The sequence below is a fragment of the Falco rusticolus genome, chromosome 14 (genome assembly GCF_015220075.1).
Source record: "Falco rusticolus isolate bFalRus1 chromosome 14, bFalRus1.pri, whole genome shotgun sequence".
Lineage (NCBI taxonomy): Eukaryota > Metazoa > Chordata > Aves > Falconiformes > Falconidae > Falco > Falco rusticolus.
The window spans coordinates 14,504,480-14,526,484 of record NC_051200.1 but is presented as its reverse complement, the minus strand read 5'-3'; the positions used below and the strand labels follow the sequence as shown (position 1 = coordinate 14,526,484).

General features: G+C 37.1%; 1 protein-coding gene across 4 annotated transcripts in view; it reads right to left on the bottom strand.

The window, feature by feature from the left end:
• Positions 1 to 570: 570 nt before the first annotated feature.
• STK26 (serine/threonine kinase 26) overlaps positions 571 to 22,005 on the bottom strand; it is a 33,651-nt gene continuing 12,216 nt past the window's right edge. Inside the window, exons 3-13 of one of the 4 annotated variants that reach the window (XR_005107477.1) lie at positions 17,700 to 17,930; positions 11,532 to 11,588; positions 9,757 to 9,865; positions 9,506 to 9,663; positions 6,803 to 6,988; positions 5,979 to 6,139; positions 5,219 to 5,312; positions 4,678 to 4,740; positions 4,450 to 4,586; positions 3,007 to 3,904; positions 571 to 1,946 (exon numbers count right to left, since the gene is read on the bottom strand). Coding sequence is in view for 2 of the 4 variants with exons in the window: in XM_037407978.1 (XP_037263875.1) it covers positions 3,880 to 3,904; positions 4,450 to 4,586; positions 4,678 to 4,740; positions 5,219 to 5,312; positions 5,979 to 6,139; positions 6,803 to 6,988; positions 9,506 to 9,663; positions 9,757 to 9,865; positions 11,532 to 11,588; positions 17,700 to 17,930 (1,221 nt within the window). In the remaining 2 variants the exon portion in view is untranslated. Of the gene's footprint in view, positions 1,947 to 1,980; positions 3,905 to 4,449; positions 4,587 to 4,677; positions 4,741 to 5,218; positions 5,313 to 5,978; positions 6,140 to 6,802; positions 6,989 to 9,505; positions 9,664 to 9,756; positions 9,866 to 11,531; positions 11,589 to 17,699; positions 17,931 to 22,005 lie in introns of those variants that run through there. The other 3 variants (XR_005107478.1, XM_037407978.1, XM_037407979.1) reach the window with 3 other exon arrangements.

The window sequence follows — 22,005 nt, the reverse complement described above, 5'->3', positions numbered from 1 at the left end:
GGAACAATCGCAGTAAGCAGTGGTTTACATGTCAAGGAACAACTGAAAGCACCCTTGAGTGAGTCCTTTTCCCCATGGTTCCCACTCAGTCTTAATCACCCAGGAGAGGCAAGAACATCTATTGTGTTTCACTAGGGAAGAAAACGAGGATGAAGAAAGGACATGGAATGACCTGGTCTGCTGAGGGTGAAAGACAGGTACCCAGAAACTGTAAACTTTCATGGCCCTTACACAAGCAAGGATTATGAAAGGGGGCACAGCAGCATTACAGTGTCAAAACACGAAGCTACTTAGTGCATTTAGACTGAAGTAACAGGTTCACATTAGCTTTATCTGAAAGTGATGTATCTTATCTTAAGATTCAGACGCACGATGTTCAGCACCTGTTTCGGTAGAAGTGCGCGCGTTAGGATACAAAAAGAAGCAAAATGTACACAGTATACAAAGAACTTCAGTTTGGAGAAGCACTAAGACAGGTTTCAGTGTATTCACCTCATCTCTGTATTAAGTGTTACTACATTTATTGGCAAAATGTGAAATAAGACAAGCCAACATACATACCACTAAAACTTTGCAAAGAAAATAATTTTATTCCAGTGTTAAGTCATAAAACAGCGTGATAAAAATCAGACCTTTAACAATTGCTAAACTTTGTGCAAACACATTAAGAACCTAGGTACTCTCCTATTCAGCTACAGACATTCAACTGAATGCAAGAACAGGTGGTTACGTTACTACATGCTTACTGTACGGAGTCATACTACAGGAGTCAGAGACCACGGGTTTTAAGAATGGTTACACTGCTAAAGGACTCACCTACCCAAGAACAAATACATTTCTCTATTCTGCGATTCAGACTACTTTGACAAGACTACTTCAGTATCAATTCTTCTCAATCTACAGTGGGAAGCCTAGCGAACCAAACAAGCGAGAAGATGGTGCCTGCATGAATATTTCGATATATCTTTCCGTTAGCTATCTGCCAGCAACAGAATACTGCTGATTAAGTTACACAGTTCATCAATAACTAACACACGGTGGGGAAAAAAGACAACTGTTCTCTGGAAACCAGTAATACAGATAGCCATTCTTAGGAGTTATAGTCATATATAGTTATGACGCACAGAGATTTTAGGTGCGGAAATACCATATGCAGTACAATAAAAAAAACTTCCTGAATGGACTGTGCTGCAAGAGAAAAAGGCTGTATTATACACACACGGATGAGTTTTTCCCCACGCTGTCCTACGAGGTAGGTATACATCCCACCCATTTCACCGGAAAAGAAGAGGCACCATAGGTTCAGCAACTTGTTGAAGTCGTATCACAAACAGGACAAGTTCCAATTTCCCAATTAATTCACTAACCCTACCTACCCAGAATCATTTACAGAGTTGCATAGATTAAAGACCCTGTGTCAACAGGATAGAGCCACCAGTTACAAAATTGGGAGGAATTCCCATCACCTCTCCCCTCGGTCTCCCACATAAAATGAATGCCTTAAGGGAAGCGACATGTAAGTAAAAACATTTTTAATTCTGAGAAATCTGGATGGAGTTCTTTAAAATGAGATCTGGGCTGAGACTGCTGAAGGGAAAGCCGAGGTAACTGTGGCACAGGCATTTTTCTACCTCCCCTCCACAATGACAAGTTCACAATGACATCAGAGTGTTCCGACACCTCTACCATGTTGTCACTAGCCACGCCTGTTCATCTGAGCACACAGATCCTGAAGGCTCCTCTTTAGGAATGGAATCAAACTGACCCCTGGGGTTGCTCCATCCATTCCCTGTGGCGTAGCAACTAGTAGGTGTCCTCCAGACAAGAACAGCATGGGGTGGGGGCCCAAACTTTTTCAAAGCAACCATGCGACTCTGTGCCAGGAACACCTTTCTTGAAGTAGAACACAAGTTTGTAAGAGGCATATCCACACCTCTGCACAGCTACTAAAATCCAAAACAGAACAACAGAACAAGCTCATGAAAGTTTACAGAACTTAAATATTTATTTTTAAACCATTTAACCCCCCCCAAAACACTGAAATAAGCTTCATCTATAAACAGATTTACAAGACTAACAACTACAGAAGCTAGAGGAACACTACAATTTGTTTCTGTGATGCAGTTATTTTGTAAAGCTTCAGATCAACTGTATTTACAACTTTTGCTGCTTTTACATTTATAAAAATATTTATTTAATCCATAACATTGTTTTCAAAAACTATTTCCAGACTTTTTTTCTCAGATATAAATTCTAATTGAATTTCAGTTATATAGCAGATGAAAGTTTTAAACAGAAACATTTTTTTAAAATTAAAACAAGGAGTTAAAAGTAATTTTTTTACAGTGTAGGCACCATTGAAAATAATTGTCCTTGGCATATCTAACCACCATCTCTCACAAGTGTCCTTTATATAAAAACGATGTAATGGCAACATTTGACTAAAAATGCAGTATTTACTTGCACACCATTACTTTTTCAGTATTTGGCAGATATATTTCAGATTCTTTAAAATGACTTTTGTGCAAAAACAAAATGTGCAGGTCTGAACCATAAAATAAACACACCCAGCTTTTATCAAAAATAAATTTACACCAACAGTTCCACAACTAAGTATTGAAAAACAATCCCAGTTCAAAACTTCAGCATAATATACATACTGGGTTGAAAAAGGGAAAAAAAAACCCCAAAAGAGAAGATATTACCCAACTAGCAGTACCATAAATATATAACTGAAAGCAACTTTATAGTCTTACCTACTTCTTATGAAAAAAAAAAAAAAAAAATCACTCCGTACTGCACAGTACTACCTTTTTGTGAAAGAATATCTATAACTCCGTTATTTGCATATTAACTGGTAAATACATATTTAAAATACACTTTCAGAAAATTATAAACAAATTATGCTGATGTACTGTATTTAACGTACTTAAGAACAAAAATGTGTATAAATATCTTACAGGAGAAACAACACCACCACACAGAACGCTGGTGTTACACTTATACCTGCTTGTGAGGTATGTATCATGTGACGCTCGGCTTCTCTGGCTCCCTTCCACCCAGGCATGTATACTCAGAGGAAAAAAATTAAATTAAGTTAAACTGGACTTCAGGTATTGTCCATTATTGCCAAAAGCCCCACCCCCTCAACTGTATTGCTCTAAATTTTCCTACCATGATGATATAAGATTGAATTACTACTTCAAAACCTGTTCTAAAAGGTAATACATATACTGTACATCAGGATACACCTGTTGCTACATATCACCTGCAAACTATTGACATATTGCTCTCAAATATATTTAATCATAGAGCTGCCTAAAATACTGTACCAATTTAGAATTATAATAGATACTGTTGCAGGTTTTTCAGGGCACGATAACTATATGCTGGTTGAAGCAGGTGCTACAGCAATACCCTTGCCACTACATTACATGTTTTGAATACGCTTGTGAGAAAGCTATTTTCTCTGAAGCTTGTTAGTGATTTACAAAAGTTTAACTCATGAATACAAAAGACCTGTACATCCCCATGTACAGGAACAAAATAGCATCAAAACATACTGTACTTGCACTTTCTATTAACTAAAGTAATGGTTATTTCTAAAAGCAAAACTGCACCTCAACATTTATCAGATTAAACAGGTGAAACTACAATATTAAAAGTTGTTCTTTACAAAATAATTTCCTGAAAATATAAAACCATGTGCACTGCCACAAAATAGTTGAGTAGGTTCTTTCAAATCCTCAATCACCATCAATATGTTGCAAAGATCCAAAAGGCACAAGGAGCTCATGAGCTAAGCACTGCCAAGCTTGAAGTAGTTTTGGTGGGTTTCACTGGGTCCATACGAAACAGCAGTCAATTATGTGAAGTTTCTTAGGATGAGTCATTAACAGAAAATCTATGGATAAAAAAATGCAAGTAAGAATTTTGTTAATTATATTGTTTCAGCTTGGCTAACAGCACATAACTGTTTGCATCATTAAACTCATATATGCCTTCATCTCAACAGTTTATAGGAATAAAACCCCATCAGAAGTGACATTCTAAAAAAAAAAAATAAAAAAAATCGCTACAAAGAGAAGTTAAACGATCGTCCTGCTCCCTTACTGGCTACAAATATGCTTACAACAAAATAGCAGGCTAAATTAAAGGAAGCAAGGTATAACAACTACAGTAAAATTGCAGCACTAGACCAAACAGATACAGTAATTGTTACCATTAGTTTTAGTCTCAAACAGAAGTGTTACTTCTAACTACCAAAGCTCAAAGTTTAAAAGCCCGGGGCACAGAAGATATTTCACTTAACGCTAAAGCACTCAGATTTACCCAACATAGGCTGTTCAGTGTCAGCTAGCCTTGCCTGTGCATAAGTTCTTACTATAAAATTTTTCTTTTAATTTATTTTTTTTAAAACAATGAATACAAAAAAATTCCTGAACTTACTTCTGAAATTTCTCCATAAGTTTCTTCACCATTTTATCTGTGATCCCTGGACACGTTGCTTCTGCCACATTGATGCTTTTCTCAAGTTCCTCAATTGCTTTCTTTCTGCTAGCATTATTTGTGTCCTGCTGTTTGAGCTGGGTAGCAAACCAAAACAGATAAAACTTATAAAAGTTATCAGGCATTGGGTAATATTTTCCAAGAAGTTTTTTAAGTCAAAAGGCTTACCTCAGCAAACACAGGCGTGATTATCATAGTTAAACAACTCAGGGTTTTAACAAGATCCTGATCCTGAAAGTTAACAAATAAGGATTACATTAGCATATTCCTATACAACATATACAGTGAATTTAACACAGCACGTGATTTTGGAAGTTCAGTTAAATTCAACAAAGCACTTGAAATATGTTACAAAACCAATCAAGGCCCAATATATCAAACACTATGTGATATGGAAACAGATGCCTGATGACATATCTGAAACAATATCATATATCATCAGAAAAACAGTTCAGTTTTTCCTCTCTAACATTACACACGTCTTGAAAATTCACATCTCTATGAACAGATACTGATCTATTAGTATGCAGTGTATTTCGCACTGAAGGCTGACATGGGCATAGGAAGTATCACTAACAAGCATCATCTCTTGAACTACAAAAATATAGTTACTTCTTATGAAAAGTGAGTAATTGCTAAGTTTACCACTATCTTCCTTAAACTGGCTTCAAAACCAGCACTTAGAAAGAACTCTTCAGACTGCACATACCGTCCCATTCTGTAGCTTCTTTGCATCTGGCTTCTTTCGAACTGTTGTAAAGCTCCACTCAGGATGAGAGTTATTTTCTTTGTTACTGGACTCCCTGAAGGAAAGGGATACGATGTACATAATACTAGCCACAACATAACACTCGGCAAGCATAGGTAACCCAAATACATTATAAATCTCTATGGATTAGTTCCACATTCCTTAAAATAAGGAAACTGGGTATCGAAGCATTAACTGAACTTTAAAGAAAAACAACTTGAAAGGCTGAATAAACTGAAATACCATCAAAGCAAAGAGAAGATGTTATCTACACATAAAGCCTACCTTCTCCCATGGCATCCCATTTAAAGTTACCTGATAGCCAGAAACGCAAGAGACTTACAGAATGTATGTTCCACAGGCATTGTACAAACTTCTTCACACACCTCACCCTTGCTCTGCAATGTTTCTAATTGTGATTCATTGGTTTTGGTACAACCACTAGCCTCAGACTAGGCAATACACAGAACTTAAACAGAACTGAAATTGAGTTCAGAGAGAGAAAGCTTAAAGAGATAATGAGCGCACAACTTATGTATTAGACTTTAGGGTCATAAAGGGGTTTTCTTGAAAGAAGCCAATGAAAAACATACGGAACAGAGACAGATGTACAGAAGAGGTGTTAATTACAAAGAGAAACTGCAACAAACCTACTTCAGTAACATTATTTAAAAAAGAAAAAAGAAAAGCCAAAAGGAGACTAAACTGAAAAGAAACTTACGAATCTGAACCATCGGAATCACTTTCATCACTACTATGTCCCTCTGCTTTCCATCTCTTAAACCTATCAATCAGTTCTGTCAGATATGAAGTCTTCTTGGCATTTTTCATAATGAATTTGTGCTTCAGAAGTTCTTTTGCAGTGGGACGCTGAAAGAAACACTTTAAATATTTAAAGTTATGCTAACATTTCATGATTTTAAATGTTAATAAGGGAGATTTAGTAAGACAACTGACTCCTAAAGCTAACTCATAAAGCATCAGGAAATTACTGAAACAGGAAGTCAAGAAAACCAGTAATCCACATTTACAAGCACTCTAAAAATATGATCAAGTCCCACACAGACTATACTCCTTATCCTTCTATGCTAGAAGGTACACACCCAGGAAAATGACTAATCAAAATTGTCCAATGCAACGTTTCCTTGTAAGCAGAATTCAGACAGGCAGAAAAAGTTCTGCCGGAGGGGGGAAAAAAAAAAAAAAAAGAAAGAAAAAAAAAAAAAAAAAGATTCTCTCCTCTGTTAAAGTTTCTCTTCTGACATTATCCTAGGTTTGAGTGCATTTTAGGAAGCTGTCCCTGCCACCATAATTTCTTTCAGCATTCTCCCTCCTCCCTTCAGTATTTTAAACAAAAGACACCAGGATGGAGACACAGCTATTAAAAAGCACCACTACCGTTTACAGTGGAAAGTACACTCTCTAAAATTATTTCAACTATGACATGCTACACCAGCAAAATACTTCACAAGCATGAGAGAGTAGAAAACAAAACCAAAACGTCTATATATACACACACACACACACATATATCTCTCTACTCACAAATGTTGGGTCCTTATTCAGACACGCATCAATGAATTCTTTAAAAGGTTTACTGAATTCTCCTAATAACGTCGGAGGATTGTTTTTCGGTATGAGAAATAGAACTCTCATCGGATGCATATCAGAGTTGGGAGGCTCCCCTTTGGCTAGTTCAATAGCAGTGATTCCCAATGACCAGATGTCAGCCTGAGAAGGGAAAAGTTACTTTTAGTTCAAAATTTAGTTCAAAATATTGTGACTAAGCATTTAATAACTGAAATCTTCACATATACTTCATCTATCTATAAAATTATTTTTGCTCTAAGTAGACAATGCACAAAGATTCCTTTCTAATACTTGAAGGCTATAATTCCCAAAGGCCTGGCTGACTTAGTCTTTAAAGACAAACATCTACAACATCACTTTTATTGCACACTTGCTGTTGCAACACTGTCAGCAAACGCACCTAAATGCACATGCTTTTGGAAAAACCTTCAGAAACGTTAATCTCCCTCTGATTTTTTTCTACATAATGAATTACACATTGCCACTAATTTCCTATGCCCAATTCAGATTTTTGTCTGGGTAGAAAAACTGCATGCCGACGGTACTTTTTAAAACTGTAGATGCACTGAGGTATCCAACCTTTTTAGAAACCTCACTCTAAAGGAACAAAGCAGAAAGCTGAATGAAATCCAGCAGGTGATCATTTCTTTCCTAACAGCCTGCTTGATGAATTTAGCTAGAAGATGATCAACTAGTTAGACCTGAAATACCAAGTTCACAGTGTAAGTTTTTGAAGAATAATGAAGTGGTATTTATTTTAGCTAAAGGTAAGCATTATAAAAAATTCTGTCTTTCTACCAAAATACCTTATGAACTATAAAATTATTTCCCAATTTAGAGATTTTTCCCAAGTGAAATATACACTACTTGCATCTTCTTAGATGAGCTACAATAGCTATTAAGGTCACTAAAGATGCTTCACATTAAAAAGTGGCTGGCAATGATTGACTACGCTTGGCACAGAAGTCACAAATTGAAGTTGCCCATAGAGTAAACAAGAGTTACAGTTTGCAACTCTCCAATATTCCTTTCCTATTCACAAGAACTAAAATACCTGCACTTAATATTGAAGAATTAAACTAGTTCACTGTTTATTACTGAAATATCATAACCAACAACTACATGTTGGAGCAAAATGTCTTGAAAGAAGAGATAGGGCTTGTAAATCTCTACCACTGCGAAGATGTATGAATTTATTTTTTATTTTCTGTCATTTTGAAGTAGGGACAGAAGGAGAAAGGTTAGAATTCAGTCCAGGTGCCAAAATACGCGTCAGTATTAGTCTAGAAATTGACGTGTATCCTGTCCAAAACCCTTCTTCTGTCCTATCAAAGGCTTGCATCTTCTGTGCTTTCCCACCAGCCTTTTGGCATAGAAAGAAAAGGGAGAGGGCACTGCTCTCACAACATATTGAGGCGATATGGAAGGCAGAAGATTAGGTTGCTGGGAGAACATAAATGAGGGGTGATACAGCTGATTTATACACAGGGCAAGCAGAGACAAATTATTCTCAATTCAACCGGACTACACGCATTTTCAAAGCAGGGTAGAGCCCTTTTCCAAAATGCCCTGGGGAGCACGTTACAGTTGCACCACTGAAACCCTAAACATGAGAACTACAACATACGTCTTTCTTATCAGCAAGAACCCTTGTGACATGTACAAAAATGCCATCAAGTCTGAAGGATCTTGGGAAAGTCTCCTGAAGTGTGAATATCTTCAAGACATCTCAGATATTCAACAGTCTTTTCTTTATGTGCACATCACAAGAACAGTTACAGTTGAGAAAAAAATTGTATGAAAGTATTACTTTGCGTATACCAAGATTTTTAGATTTCTTGCTATCTAAAGTTGCATCCACAGGGTGTAGAAAACCCAATGCCAGCAAAATACACTGCCATTTCACTAGCCATACATAGGTCATCTTGTAGGTATACACACGGGAGAAGAGGGGACTGTTCCCTCTTATTGTCACTTCTAGCAGCAGTTCCCAACCATCAGAACAACATGGCAGAGGTCTGCTTTTCTACTGTTAGTTCACATAAGGAAGCTCTCCTTTGCAATCGGTCATCCATCAACAGCTCCCATGACAAAGAAATGTACAAGGTACTGTAATGCTACCACAGCTACCCATCAAGTAAATTTTTTTGCTCCTCAGGATCAGTCACCTATGCTAAAACCTTCAGCATTACACAGGTCCTCAGAAATACCACTGAAGAAATTATATCCAGAGCTGTTTCTAAAAATCTGAGGAAAGAGTAACATTTCAGCCACCATCTTGGCTTTAAATAAGCTGATAAGTTTTGATGGCATTCTAATTTGTGAAAACTTTACCACTGTTTGAATTAAATGCAAAACATTGAATTGAAATTAAAAACAAACCAACCAACTAACCCACAACACTGAAAGCATCCAGGGAGTTTCTCTGAAAGAATCTTGACTAGAAAGTATCATTTTACTTAGTGATTTGCATGTGTCTTGCATGCGAGTACAGTGACATATAACTACTGTGTAAGAACAATTCAATTGTACCTTTAATTTTATTATTTGAAATCCACTTTTTTTTCTCCATACTAATAGAGCTAAAACCACAAAAATCAAAGGCATTTCTGTTGGATCTGCAGATACACAGAAAAGGTATTCTACTTTCATACTTACTTTTGAATCATACGCTGACTGCTGAATAACTTCAGGTGCCATCCAAAATGGAGTTCCAACAAAGGTATTCCTCTTAATTTGCGTGTCTGTCAGCTGCCCAGCAACTCCAAAATCAGCAAGCTTAACATCACCTTGCTCTGATAACAAGACATTGGCAGCTGCCACAAGGGAAAAACATAGTATCTCAATTAGAATACTGCTCTTATGATTTTTAAAGGCTTTAACAAAGTAACATTTAAAATGTTATGCACCTTTTATATCCCTGTGAATTTTCTTCTCTGAGTGTAGGTAGTCAAGACCTTTCAAGATTTCCTTTAGCATGGTAGCAATCTGGAACTCGTCAAACGGGCCAGCACGCAGCTTTAGAAAAAAGACACATTAAAATAATTTTAGTCTTGTATCTAATTTTTGCCTTGTTATTGATTTAATTAAATCTTAAACTTGAAAGATTTTTTTAAAGAACTAACAGAATTAACAGAATATTTAATAAAGTATGTCAACATTCTATCAGAAACAGGTGCCAATGGAATGATCATCTTTACATGTCCTCTATTGATAATACATTGAAAATGCTGGTACTTTCCTACTGCATACAGTATGCACTCCCCTCAGCACGCAACGCACGTGAAAAGCTTAACATAAAGTTATAGTTTCTTACAGACAGCAAACACTTCAGACTGAATTTTGCACTTTAGATTAAGCAAATGAAGAAATTCAGTTTATTTCGAAATAAATTAGTCTATTGACTGTGGGGTTTAAAATTTATGATGCATTCTTTTTTCTTGTTCCAGCATTTTTGATACCATGCTTGCTTTTGCATCAAGAACATAATGTGCTACTATAAAGTTGCTAGTATGGAATAAGGGTAAGCTTTGCACATTAGAAAGCTATGTAAATAAAACAGAAGCAATTAAGGTGGGTGATTCTGCTATAAAAAAATATCAACACAGCACTGAAACAGAGAACACCATGAAATTATGGTATGGCAAAGTGAGGTAAATGTGGCAAAACTTAAAGTTTTATTCTTCAGTGGTTTCAATGTCACTAGTAAAGGCTATTTCACAATTTCTGACAACTCCACAATTATTCAAGTGTTAAGAGTACATATGTCACAGCTCATTTCTCAAAAAGACCAAGTTCCAGAGCTACAAAGTACTACATGCTACACGTAATTACTATGCTTTTACATTCCTGTAGCTGAGTTGATGCGATGTAATTTCATTAAGAAGTTTAACTCAATTTGTGAAGCGAAGCACATACTTCAGCTCTTGCAGACAGGACCACTGTTAGCAAATATGTAATGAACACACCATTCTGTAATACTGAAGACATGACATGTTTCCTTCACAATCACACAAACAAAGACTGAGTTGTATTATCTTACAGGAAAGGGTGGGCCTCTACGCTTTACAGCTGAGGCAGAGCTGTACTGAAAGTATGGGGAAACCACATCCATACAGTGAACTGTGCTCTTGTACTCTCTAAGCTACATCCCTCATGAATGCTGCACTATCTTAAGTAAAAGGCACTTTCATGCTTAACTGAAAATACCCGAAAATGGAAAATCCAACACCTTTTAACCAGTTAAAACTAACCGTACTCTGTGGGCACACACTTCATTCATTCCTGAGACCCAATCCCAAAGGAAACATTTTTTTATTCGAGTGTAATGAATTCTACCAGGGGGCGGAGATATGGGAGGGGCTGCCAACATAAAACCCAAAACCCACCACATATGGCAAGAACAGTACTTCTCCTCATACTAAGAAAAAAAAATTGCCTTACATTTGACTGAGAACAAATGGATGCTTCCTAATGCTTAGGGACAAACAGTAAAAACAAAAAAATCAGCATCAATTCAATATAACAGAATTATCATTCAAATTCACACTTTTTGGAGCATTACAATGTAGCAGTGATGTGATTAGCAGTTGCCTCCAGGGACTAGATTATATATAAACAGATATGAAAGCACAATGAAACAAGGTTCACTAGTACTTATAATGCAAAAAAATCATATACTTACAAGATCCAAAGCTGACCCTCCACCCAAATATTCCATTATTATCCATAGTTTTGTGCCCTGTAAAGGAAGGCATGAGGTGTTAGAAGTCCAAGGCTGCCACAGAAAAAAAACCCCATGTATCTGAATAGACTACCTGCATACTATTAGGAGAACACAAATGCAGAGTCCCGTTAATCACCAAGTTACAGGTAATTACTTCTTGTATCACACAGCTCCTGTGCAAGTTGTCTAAATATCAATTAAATTTTAACTTCTGTATTTAAAAAAGCAACAAACACCACCACCACTCCTCCCGCCAATCATTTTCCACTGACACCTAAAAAAGTTCACCCAAAGCAACAGAACTTCGAGAAGAAAGTGATTTGGTGGTGGCTTAAGTTTAAACTAAGTGTTTAAATGTAAGGCTGTAGTTCTTACGAAAGACTGTCTTTGCATTACAACTATTTATTCCAGCCTTTTGTGATACAGAAGCATTACAATAGGAAACGTTCTTGTAACATCACCACACCTCTCATCTCAGGAAAATACTTAGAACTTACTTTAATTTTGAGCAAGTGAGGGAGTATGAACACGCTTCAAAGACAACAGAAATGTAAAGCCTAATGGAGGCAGCTGCTAAGTGCCTCTTCAGCTACACGGTAACTGGGCAAGTGTGTATCTAACATGCCTGCAAGTGTCAACTTGAAGTTGTCAGATCCATCAAAAAGTGAGAACTGATAGCCCTTGAATATGCTTGTACCTAAGGACTTACAGCCTACCACAAAACATGCTTGCTACCCTAGGGGCAGCTCCAATTTTCAGGTACAAAGCTGCGCAACCACCAGCCAGGAGAAACTGCACTGCCAGGCTTGGAACCCTACAAAAGTGCTCAGGTTTCTGAAGTTTTCCAATCAGAGATTTGAAATCAGCCATTAAAAGGTCGAAGATAAGAGCAACGTAGTTCAATAAAAAGTATGACTTAAGGCACCTATCTTAGGATTATATTTTTTAAAATTATTTCTAGTAATATTGCAAAGTTCATGTACACTTCCACTATGGGCTATATGTGAGTTTCTGTTTTCTTTGTGGAGATGTCTCTACTAGAATACTAGAACTGACAAATACTTCTAACACTGGTTTTTAGATGCTGACTTTGCCCTTGGTATGTAGCTGGTTCACACACAAAACTCGAAAGATTTGGTATCAGATCTACAGAGTGTATGTTTCAAAACTGGGATCTTCTGCTATTTGCTCGCCAGAGTCCCCTCACATTTCAGAAGAAACCAAAATATTAATCTATGGGCTACTATTCTAAGTAATTCTGCAAATAAAAACATTTCTTGATTTCAAATAAAAACCATTACTAAAAATACTCAACTGAACCAGACCTGTTGAAGTACCACACATGCTGTTTAAATTTCCAACAGATATTTACTAGTGCTAGTTCCTTGTAACAGAGGACAAGCTTATCGACAGAAGTATTTTTTAAAGCCTCCTACATTCTACATTGCATGGTTTCCCACCCTATTGCCTGACTAGTGACAGAAATTTAAAGAAAACTCAACATGCAAATAAAGGTGCAGTTTCTGAAAGCGCCGCATCCAATTATCTTAACAAAGTCGGCTCTATTAGATTTATACCAAATTTAAAAAACACACCATTTATGAGAGTCTATTCCAATATTATGAGATCAGCAGGGAAGGGCTGGCTAATTTTAGCAGTTTTTACAAAGCCCAACTTTGTCAGCTGAGGAGACCTGCAAGGAACTCCAGTTTAAGGCAAACATTGTGGTTACCGGACATGTTTGGAGGATTTGACTATTATTTAAAAACAGTATAGGGTGAAAATGAGTAAGTACCCTGTTTCTGAAATAATGTCTCAAAGAAACTGCTACTATCCACTGTAACCGGGTGTGGATATTTTCTAGACAGGCATGAACAACCTTTTTCCTAGCTATTTTTGGTCCATCAAGTATAAATAGACGATGTAGAATAAACAGTATCTTTAGATTGTCTCAGAGCTTTGCTGCACAAAGTGCTGTATAATTCTGATGGAAGTCTCCGGACACTACTACAAGAGTTCTCGATATCAAATCTGAAAAACTAATAACTTCAGGCTTGTTTTAAGTGCAAAAGAAAAGAGCAAGCCCAGGTGGCTGTAATATTTACAAGGATAGATATTTAAACTCCTCGGCTAAATGGCACAAATAGGGAAAACAAGCATAAAATTTCAGTCATGAGAAGATCTATCTCTATGGGATTCACATGTAAAGTACAGCTCAAGTATTTTATCAAGCTTCACAAACTGGTGTAACCAAAACATGCCAGAACTAAGGTAACTTTTAATACCTTTAATCTTTATCAATCCTGAACTGATAAGGTAGTAATACATTTCGACAAGCCATTACGCTTGAGGAGAACACTCATTTTAGCTGTCTAACCTAACTCACACTGCTGCATTGCTATGCACTATCACTTTCAAGGGTACTCTCCGCAACGAATGTTTTATTTATTGAGATGTGATGTTAACTGCAATCAAAGTGCAATATGGGATGAGGAGGCAAGATCCTGACCTTCCACAAATGAGAACATCTACAGACATCTACGTCAGGATTTAAAGTTATCTTATAGCTACAAAAGTTGCATTAATACAGCTGTAAGCTTGTACATTTCTACAGGCATTTGTGAAACACACGATATGAAGTTGGAACATTTTACCACCGTACACAAATGTGTTTATTATGGTGCATTCTTTGACGATATATTTGTACATCACCTACCAGTATGTTTAGAAAACAGTTCTGCTCTTGCCAGATACCCAATGAAAATTCGAGAAGAAAATTACTAATACCTAAGCTCCAAGATTAATTCCATGGGAAACTCCCATTCAAACTCCAAAATTCAAGACATACAGGTAACCCAAATTACAAAGATGTTGGGGTTTTGCACCTTTTTGTATCACTAACTGAAAACTGCCATCAGCTTTATTCCAAGAACCTCAAGTAAGTAGACCTTGCCACTCTGTACTAACAATAAGGTTTTTCAAGAGTAAAATATCCGGTAACAGACAAATAACATTGCACTGCTAGGTAAAAATATTAAGGGACTGTCCATATTTTTAAAATCACATGTACAAGTCAGATGTACAAGCTGTAGCTAATGAGCAGCTAGGCTGCAAACATAAGAGTATCTCACATGGCATCAGCTGAGCTGACTAAGTTACAAATTAGTAAGTCAAGTAATGAAATAAAGACACTCTTCCCTTCCCCCTTTCAGCAGCAGGAGCATCTGGAAGAGCCTGCATGTAGCTGGTAAGCCCTGGGCTCCCTGAGACTGGGCGACTCCATCCGGTTCAGCCACAAGCCTAGCTTTGCATCCTAAAGTGCAAGGAAACTGTAAAGCTGAAGAATGTGTAGAAAAGGCTGTACAAAAATAAAATCTCTCATCTGAAATGCTTGCAATCAGAAAACCCTCACAGTTAACATCTCTTCTTTTGTGTTTTAGTCATAAACAACTTTTAAGTATCAAATATGCTATCTCACCGGAGATAAAAGTGAAAGTGACTACAAATTGATGACAAGAGCCATCTGCTTATTCAAAGCTTACTTAAAATCGGTTTAAAAACAAGAATAAGTTACAACAGAAGATATTCTGTTACAGTTCAAGTGGATGAACTCAGGCACATATGAAAAACCTGAAGCTAGCACATGGTCTCAGCTGCAATTTCTTCAAAATAAAACCTATCAGATTGTAAGATTTAAACAAGATCTAGATTACTCAACTAAGGAATACCAATAGGTGTTGTAGGCACCCTGAATGCCTTTGCACTGAGGGTTTGCTTCGGTATAATCAGGAAAATATGAATTCTCTTTGATTTAAGCACTGCAAAAATAATTAAAAAAAACCATTTCTAATGGCACTCCCTAGAGCTTCAGAGAAACTTACATGTAGGATTAATATATTTTAGTAAATTATTTATATTCCATAAACATGATCTTAGAGATGGCAGACTGGCTCAACTGTTTTGTTTTCCTATAAAGAAAGATGCAAAGGAAAAAAAAATTCTCTATATTTTTTAAATACCTTCTACTCACTGTATGCTTATGCTTTTTTAGCCACTATCTTAAACTATTTCTAGGAATATTTTCAGTGATCTTTATATATAAAGCCAAGTATTCACCAGCAAACCTATGGGACCACTTTGAACGCAACCTTCACACTAGTCATATCCATAGGAAACTGCTATTAATCTCTGCAGCCTAGGACTTTGTTTTGCAAGAAGTAAGATGTCTTAATTTTCAGAATTTTACTTTAGCGTGCTTTAACCTTTAATTATACAGTCATTTGGTAGACAACTGTGCCTATTCCACTGCTTCCAAGAGATGTCTACAATATAGAGAGAAATTAAATCATCAGCAAAGTACTACACAGCTAAATGCTTTGGCTGACACCCATTCTTAGAATAATAGCTAATAAAAACTTAAAAGCTATAGTGATTAAGTAAAAAAAAAAAAAATAATAGACTGAGATAACTCTCAAAATACCTGTTATTACTAAAATGAAAAGGCAGCATAGAAGAGTCTTTGCACATTTAACAAAGCTAATACACTCTCCCCTGAGGAATCTCAAGCTGAAAGATCTAGTATTAGTAACCAAGGATAAATCTAGCCCAAGAAAAACGTAGAGCCAAGATACTGCTCAAACAGTACTTTTATTTATTTTTAATTACAGAACTAAAAGTACTCATTTGTGGACATTTTTATTCATTTAGTTGGGGAACAGTAAGCAGTAGAATTCCCATTGTGCTAGTTTGGGATGAAAAACATTCCTGTGAACCATTTTTCAGTTTTTTGGGGTTTAGGTTTTTTTTAAAAAAATAGGAATTTCTTATATGAATGGGAAAGTAACCAAAATTCCACAAACACCTCCCCAAGCTCCACACACAGAAGTTTTCCTTCCCCAAAAACATTGGAAGTGTGAAAAGCAAAGAGGTCAGCACTAATCTTTCAGAATTCATCCATTTAGAATCGAAATGTAAAGAACTCACACAGCGGTAAAGAAAGTACATTTTTTTAAAAATAAAAATCCCTAACCACAAGTTGATAGTCTTATAGCACTGACAGAATAACTATACTTAGATATCAAAGAAAAAGGGTAAAAAGTGAAAGACTTGCATGGTAAGGCCAAAGACAAAAGTACTGTGATGCACAGGTACTTAGGCAGATTTGCAACGCCATTTTTGCTTCCAATACTTATAATGCTGTAAATAATGAAAAGACTGTTTTCTTTCCCTATTCACAAACAAAAAAACCCCCAAAAAAACCAAACCCCCCCAAAACCAACAAAAAACAAACCCAAGCAAACAAAAACCCACAATAAAACAACCAAACACAAGCAAACAAAAACCCACCAAGAAAAAACACAAGCCAAAAAAAAACCAACAAAAAAAACCCCAAACACAAGCAAACACCCCCCACCCCCCCCACCCCCCCCGACTTCTAAGATAGCTGTAACTACAGTTAATACTTTAGCTTTTATTACATGGCTTTAGGTTTTTTTAAAAACATCTAAAACACGTATGCACCACAGATCGTTTAAGCCATACTTAAGGTGATTATATCTGGACAGTTTTGCAAGTTGAAAAGACTTACTCAACACTTTTTGATTTTTGCAGGTTTTCATGTTTGTTTGTTTTTAAATTATACCTTAGATAACATTTCACACAGTGGTTACATAACTCTGCTTATGTCAGTTTTACTTTGTCTCAGGCCTACGATTCTGCATAATTACCAGCACATCTCTACACAGTGCAGGGTTCCTTTCCATATCAGAGAAAGGGGTTTGTTTCTACAGGTATGAAGGTTTTTTTTTTCTTCCCTAGAAAGGCCACAAAATTGTGCTAGGGATTGTGGAGCGAGAAGAGAAAACCATTGTCCAAAAGCAACAGCAAGGCAAGAAGAATCCTCTATCAATTCTGTTCATTCCCTAGCCATTTCATGCAAATTCCAGCATCAAAAAGCAGCAGCAAAAGGAGCAAAACAAAGTGAAAAGCTCTGTTCAAAGAAAAACAAAAACCTACTAATAAATGGTCAAGTCGGCATGATAACTCTTCCTCAATTTTGGAATTTTTTCCTAGCGGCATTCAAAACAACTGGGTGCTAGCAAATATTTGTGCAATATTATACATTACCTTTAAATATGATCCATAGTATTTCGTTACATAAGGACTATCACACTGACTTAAAACAGTTATCTCTTGCTGTATATCTTCTATTTCATCTTCTGCTTCCTCAAGGTCTATGATTTTTATAGCAACCACTTGCTGTGTCCGATTATCAATTCCTTTAAACACCTCACCAAAGGAGCCTTTCCCAATACGTTCCAGTTTTGTGAATAGTTCTTCTGGGTCTGCTCTATGGTTCTAGAAAAGAAAAAAAAGAAGGGGGAGAGGGGGGAGATACATGAGTTACTTAATTTACTTCCAAGTTATTGGCCCTCATTACTTCCCAAGAAGCACATCATCCAGATTTATTGTCACTGGAAGGCTCGCATCAGATAGAAGTCAGTGTGCAGGAAATAAATCTAATTCAGCTATTAGTTACCGAATGTACATTATGCAATTATGTCAAAGGTAAATGAGACTCACCAGGGAGGGAGTCGGGTACAAACCTCATTTCAGTTCCTCACATAACAACTCTTTAAAACGAAAGAAAAGAGCTGTTCTTAATATTAATCCTATCTGTGCAGTAATTCAGAAGACTGAGGAATGCAGTTACGGCACAGAAGCACTAACAGCATCACCCAGGCAGAAAAGGCTGGGCTTTCTACCTGGCCAAGAGCCTTAGGCAGACAAAGCATCCTATCAAGCAGTGCAGAGCATCAAACAGTACGGAGCTAGCTGCAAGAGGACTCCACTACCTGGTATTCACTGGCAGATTCTGAGAACTGGTAAGATCAGTCATCTTCAGGGCAGCTAAAAGTGCTGTACAGAAGCAGAGCAGAAGGGGCTGAGAGATGTTCAAAGAAGGAAACAGCAGGCTGGAGCAGAGTACTGAAAGTGGGGTTCTGGTCAGAACTGGCTGGTATCACCCCAGCATGCCTTCAAAAAGGCAGCACAGAGCACCAGGCAGCATAGCACTGCTTGAGGATACCTGGCTTGGAATCTCTGTTGATTAACTACTCTTAAGATCGGCAGACTGATTATTATAGAAATATTTTAAATTTCTCAACTCCTTCAAGTAGTCACAAAGGAAACAAAAAGGAAGCAAATTCTCATTTTCCCTTCAAGATAAAGCATACAATGTGGCCACTTAGAGAAACTTGTGCATCCAAAAACCACAGCAGTGACTACTGAAGGAAACTGATGACTTGCTCCACGGTTTAAGAACACAAACTTCAGACCATACTAAGAAAATTTAAAGGAGAGTGTTTTTTTTAAGAGGTAAGACAGATGTGCTAAGTGAACAGCCCATGCTTTGCAGAGCAACAGAAGTAAACACATTGCTGCTGTCAGAACTGGGCAACTCAGTGCACAAATCAATCCTTGCTCAGCCAACATCTGCCCAAAAAAACCCTCTGATTCAACAGCAACACTTGAAAATATGAAAGATATGCTTTGCTTTGGAACTTTCTTGCACTCCAAAACTCAGAACCAGCAAAAGCAGTGACAGTTTTGGCAAAAGCAGGCATTCAACCCAAGGCACAGATTACCCTACTTAACAAAACACTCAAGTATCAACATGAAACTCCAGAAATCATCTTTATGCTGGCGTTCTTGCAAATGGATGCAAAAATCTTTACTGGGGAAAAATTAAAAATTACTTTAACCTAGTCCAAAATGGAGTCTCATTTCCCTACTGGGCTCTTATTGTCACTTCTTTCCTTCTACCAGAACCAGAATTTATTCCACAATACGGTGAGACAAATCAAGAAGCAGATTTAGCTAAGAATTAACTGTATGATTTGTCAGGTTTATTTTCAGCTGAATCAGTTCACTGTTCATATATACCAAGCTGCCATTTGTGCTATCACAAGAGGAGGGAACACGAAGTAGTATGGCAGTTTCATACTGATCTGTGGAGTTAAAATTTTTAGATTTTGCAAGTATATAAAACACACATGTGTTCTTGAGCAGTACATTAAAGCAAGAAGAACGAGGAATTTCCCCTTTGCCTATGATGAGCTCATTGCTATCTACTCCTTTAAAAAAAACAAACAAATAAAAAAAAGCAAAACCCCCTGCCTTCAAGAGAAATAATTAGGCAAAAAATGTTGCATTTTCTTCTGTTGATAGATCCAGTGAAAGACTTAAAAGATGAACAAATGCATAATCACAGCAAATGAAAAAAAGAGGGTGAGTACTACTTGGTCTGAAATCTGGGACAATTATTATTGTTACATACATATATATAATCTGGGAAAGAAAATGACTGAAGGCTTCAGGTACTCATAAAGCCTTTAGTTAGACCAAAAAATAACCACCAGTAAATCTTCAAACTTCCCAAAGATAGCCATATTGCCATATACTACTGCATCAGCTCCTGCCATCTTTTCATTGTTAAGACAAAAAAATAAAAATTAATTTAAAAAAATCTGAATTAAAAATCTATTTTCAGATGCGTTTCAAAAAATTATTGTAGGGACAGGTGTGGCAAAAGCAGCAGCATCTGCCACCCAGACTTTTCCTGCCACTAGTTAAGCTGCTGAATTGTTATTTAGCTAGTTAGCTAATGTGTTCCTGAACTACCTTAGTTCCAAAAAATAACAGTTAAGGGTTAGTTCTCCATTTACAATAAATACAGACACATACCCCCAAAAACCAAAAGAGTTTAGGAGAGGACTGGCAAAACTTTTCATTAAGCCTAAAATACTCATCTTCACAGAAACTAACTTCATTTTGAGACGCACCTGGAGTCTGGGATTCCTCAGAAGCATTCACGCTAATAGCTATTGTTGATTTGAGATGAAACCGTTAAACACTTCCAGACAGATAAAGGAAAAGCAGTTTAATCCAGCCCTTCACAATCAAAGAGCAACACTTGGGTTTTGCTTCAGGAGAAACCTTAAGCAGAAAATTCCTCTGGGCTTCTCAGTGGAAATGCACATCACTCGATCCTATGCACCCACTTAACCGTGATCAAGAAAACAAGCCAGGCCTCCAAACTCTCTCCCCCAAGCTACTTCAGGTGAATCAGAGCTTTAAAGGCTATTTTAACTGCCAACAACTCCTAATGCCATTACACGGGAGTGCTGGAGTATAGGGAGGTATCGAGCACGGCTGGACTTGGAGAGGGCAGAACTCCCCGTACATCCCTGGGAAGGTGGAACAGAGGGGCATCAGAGGAGAACAAACTGTGTGGGACTAGAGGAAAAGAGTCACATCTTTCTGTTCTAAGAAAATCCTCTCACAGCAAAGTCAGCTTTACACCTTCTGTTATTCACCAAGGCTGACAAGGGACTGTAGGACACTCCAGGATAAGGGCAAATATTTCTGACCAACTATGGCTAATATTGAGATAATGTCCTCTGCAAAAGCTTCAAACTTAGAACACTGCATAACTTAAAACATGGCCATAGAACAAAGACTGTGCATTTTGAAACACATTTGCTTTTATCTTTGTTAATTTTCTGTCTATCAGACTATTGTTCTACAGAAATGTTTTTCTACAACTAATTAAAAAAACGCCAACAACTTTAAAAGACTACTTTTTAAACAAAGGTAAATTTTATATAATGCAGTAATGCCTATGGTCTTTCTCCTGGTATAGAAAAGGATGGAGATGTATTTTACACAAATAGAAGTGTGCATGTGTGTACACACACCTGAAATACATACCAATAAATTTTTGCAGCAGTTTCCAGCTAAACTTCTAATATGGTAGAAATGAATATTTCTAACACTATTAACACTCCTGAGCAAAACAATCGTTATTCCCTGTTCTTTCACAGATCTTTCCTTGAACAGGAAAAGGTTTAGAAGCTTTGAAAGTTGCCTGCATCAATAATTGGTTTGTTAGTTGTTTTTTTTTTTTAATAAATGCTGGTTTCTATTGGGAGTCATGGCTGTCGGGCAGCAGATGGTAACAATACAGTAGGCAGTATATGGACTCCATCATCACCTCTCCAAAGATAACACCTATAAGCAGACAAATCAGGAAAAGAATCTATTGCTCTTCCCCTGCAAGCCCATTTCGACAGACAAAAGCTGCAACAAGTATGACAAGCACAGGCACATTCGCATGCCAACTTCAGTCTCTCCTGCATGAACAACAGTACCAGCCCAAGTGTGACGACATCACAAGCCCTCTGCATAGCTTTGGAAGTCCACCATTTCACCAGTCCAGCACAACTATACAGCCTGCACTAGTGTTCAGTAAAATCTCTCCTCCTCTCTTATCCAACCATATGCTATTGCTGTATGTGTTTACATACACATATAGAGTCACAGGATCATAGCATAATTCGGTTTGGAAAGGACCTCAGGAGGTCATCTAGTC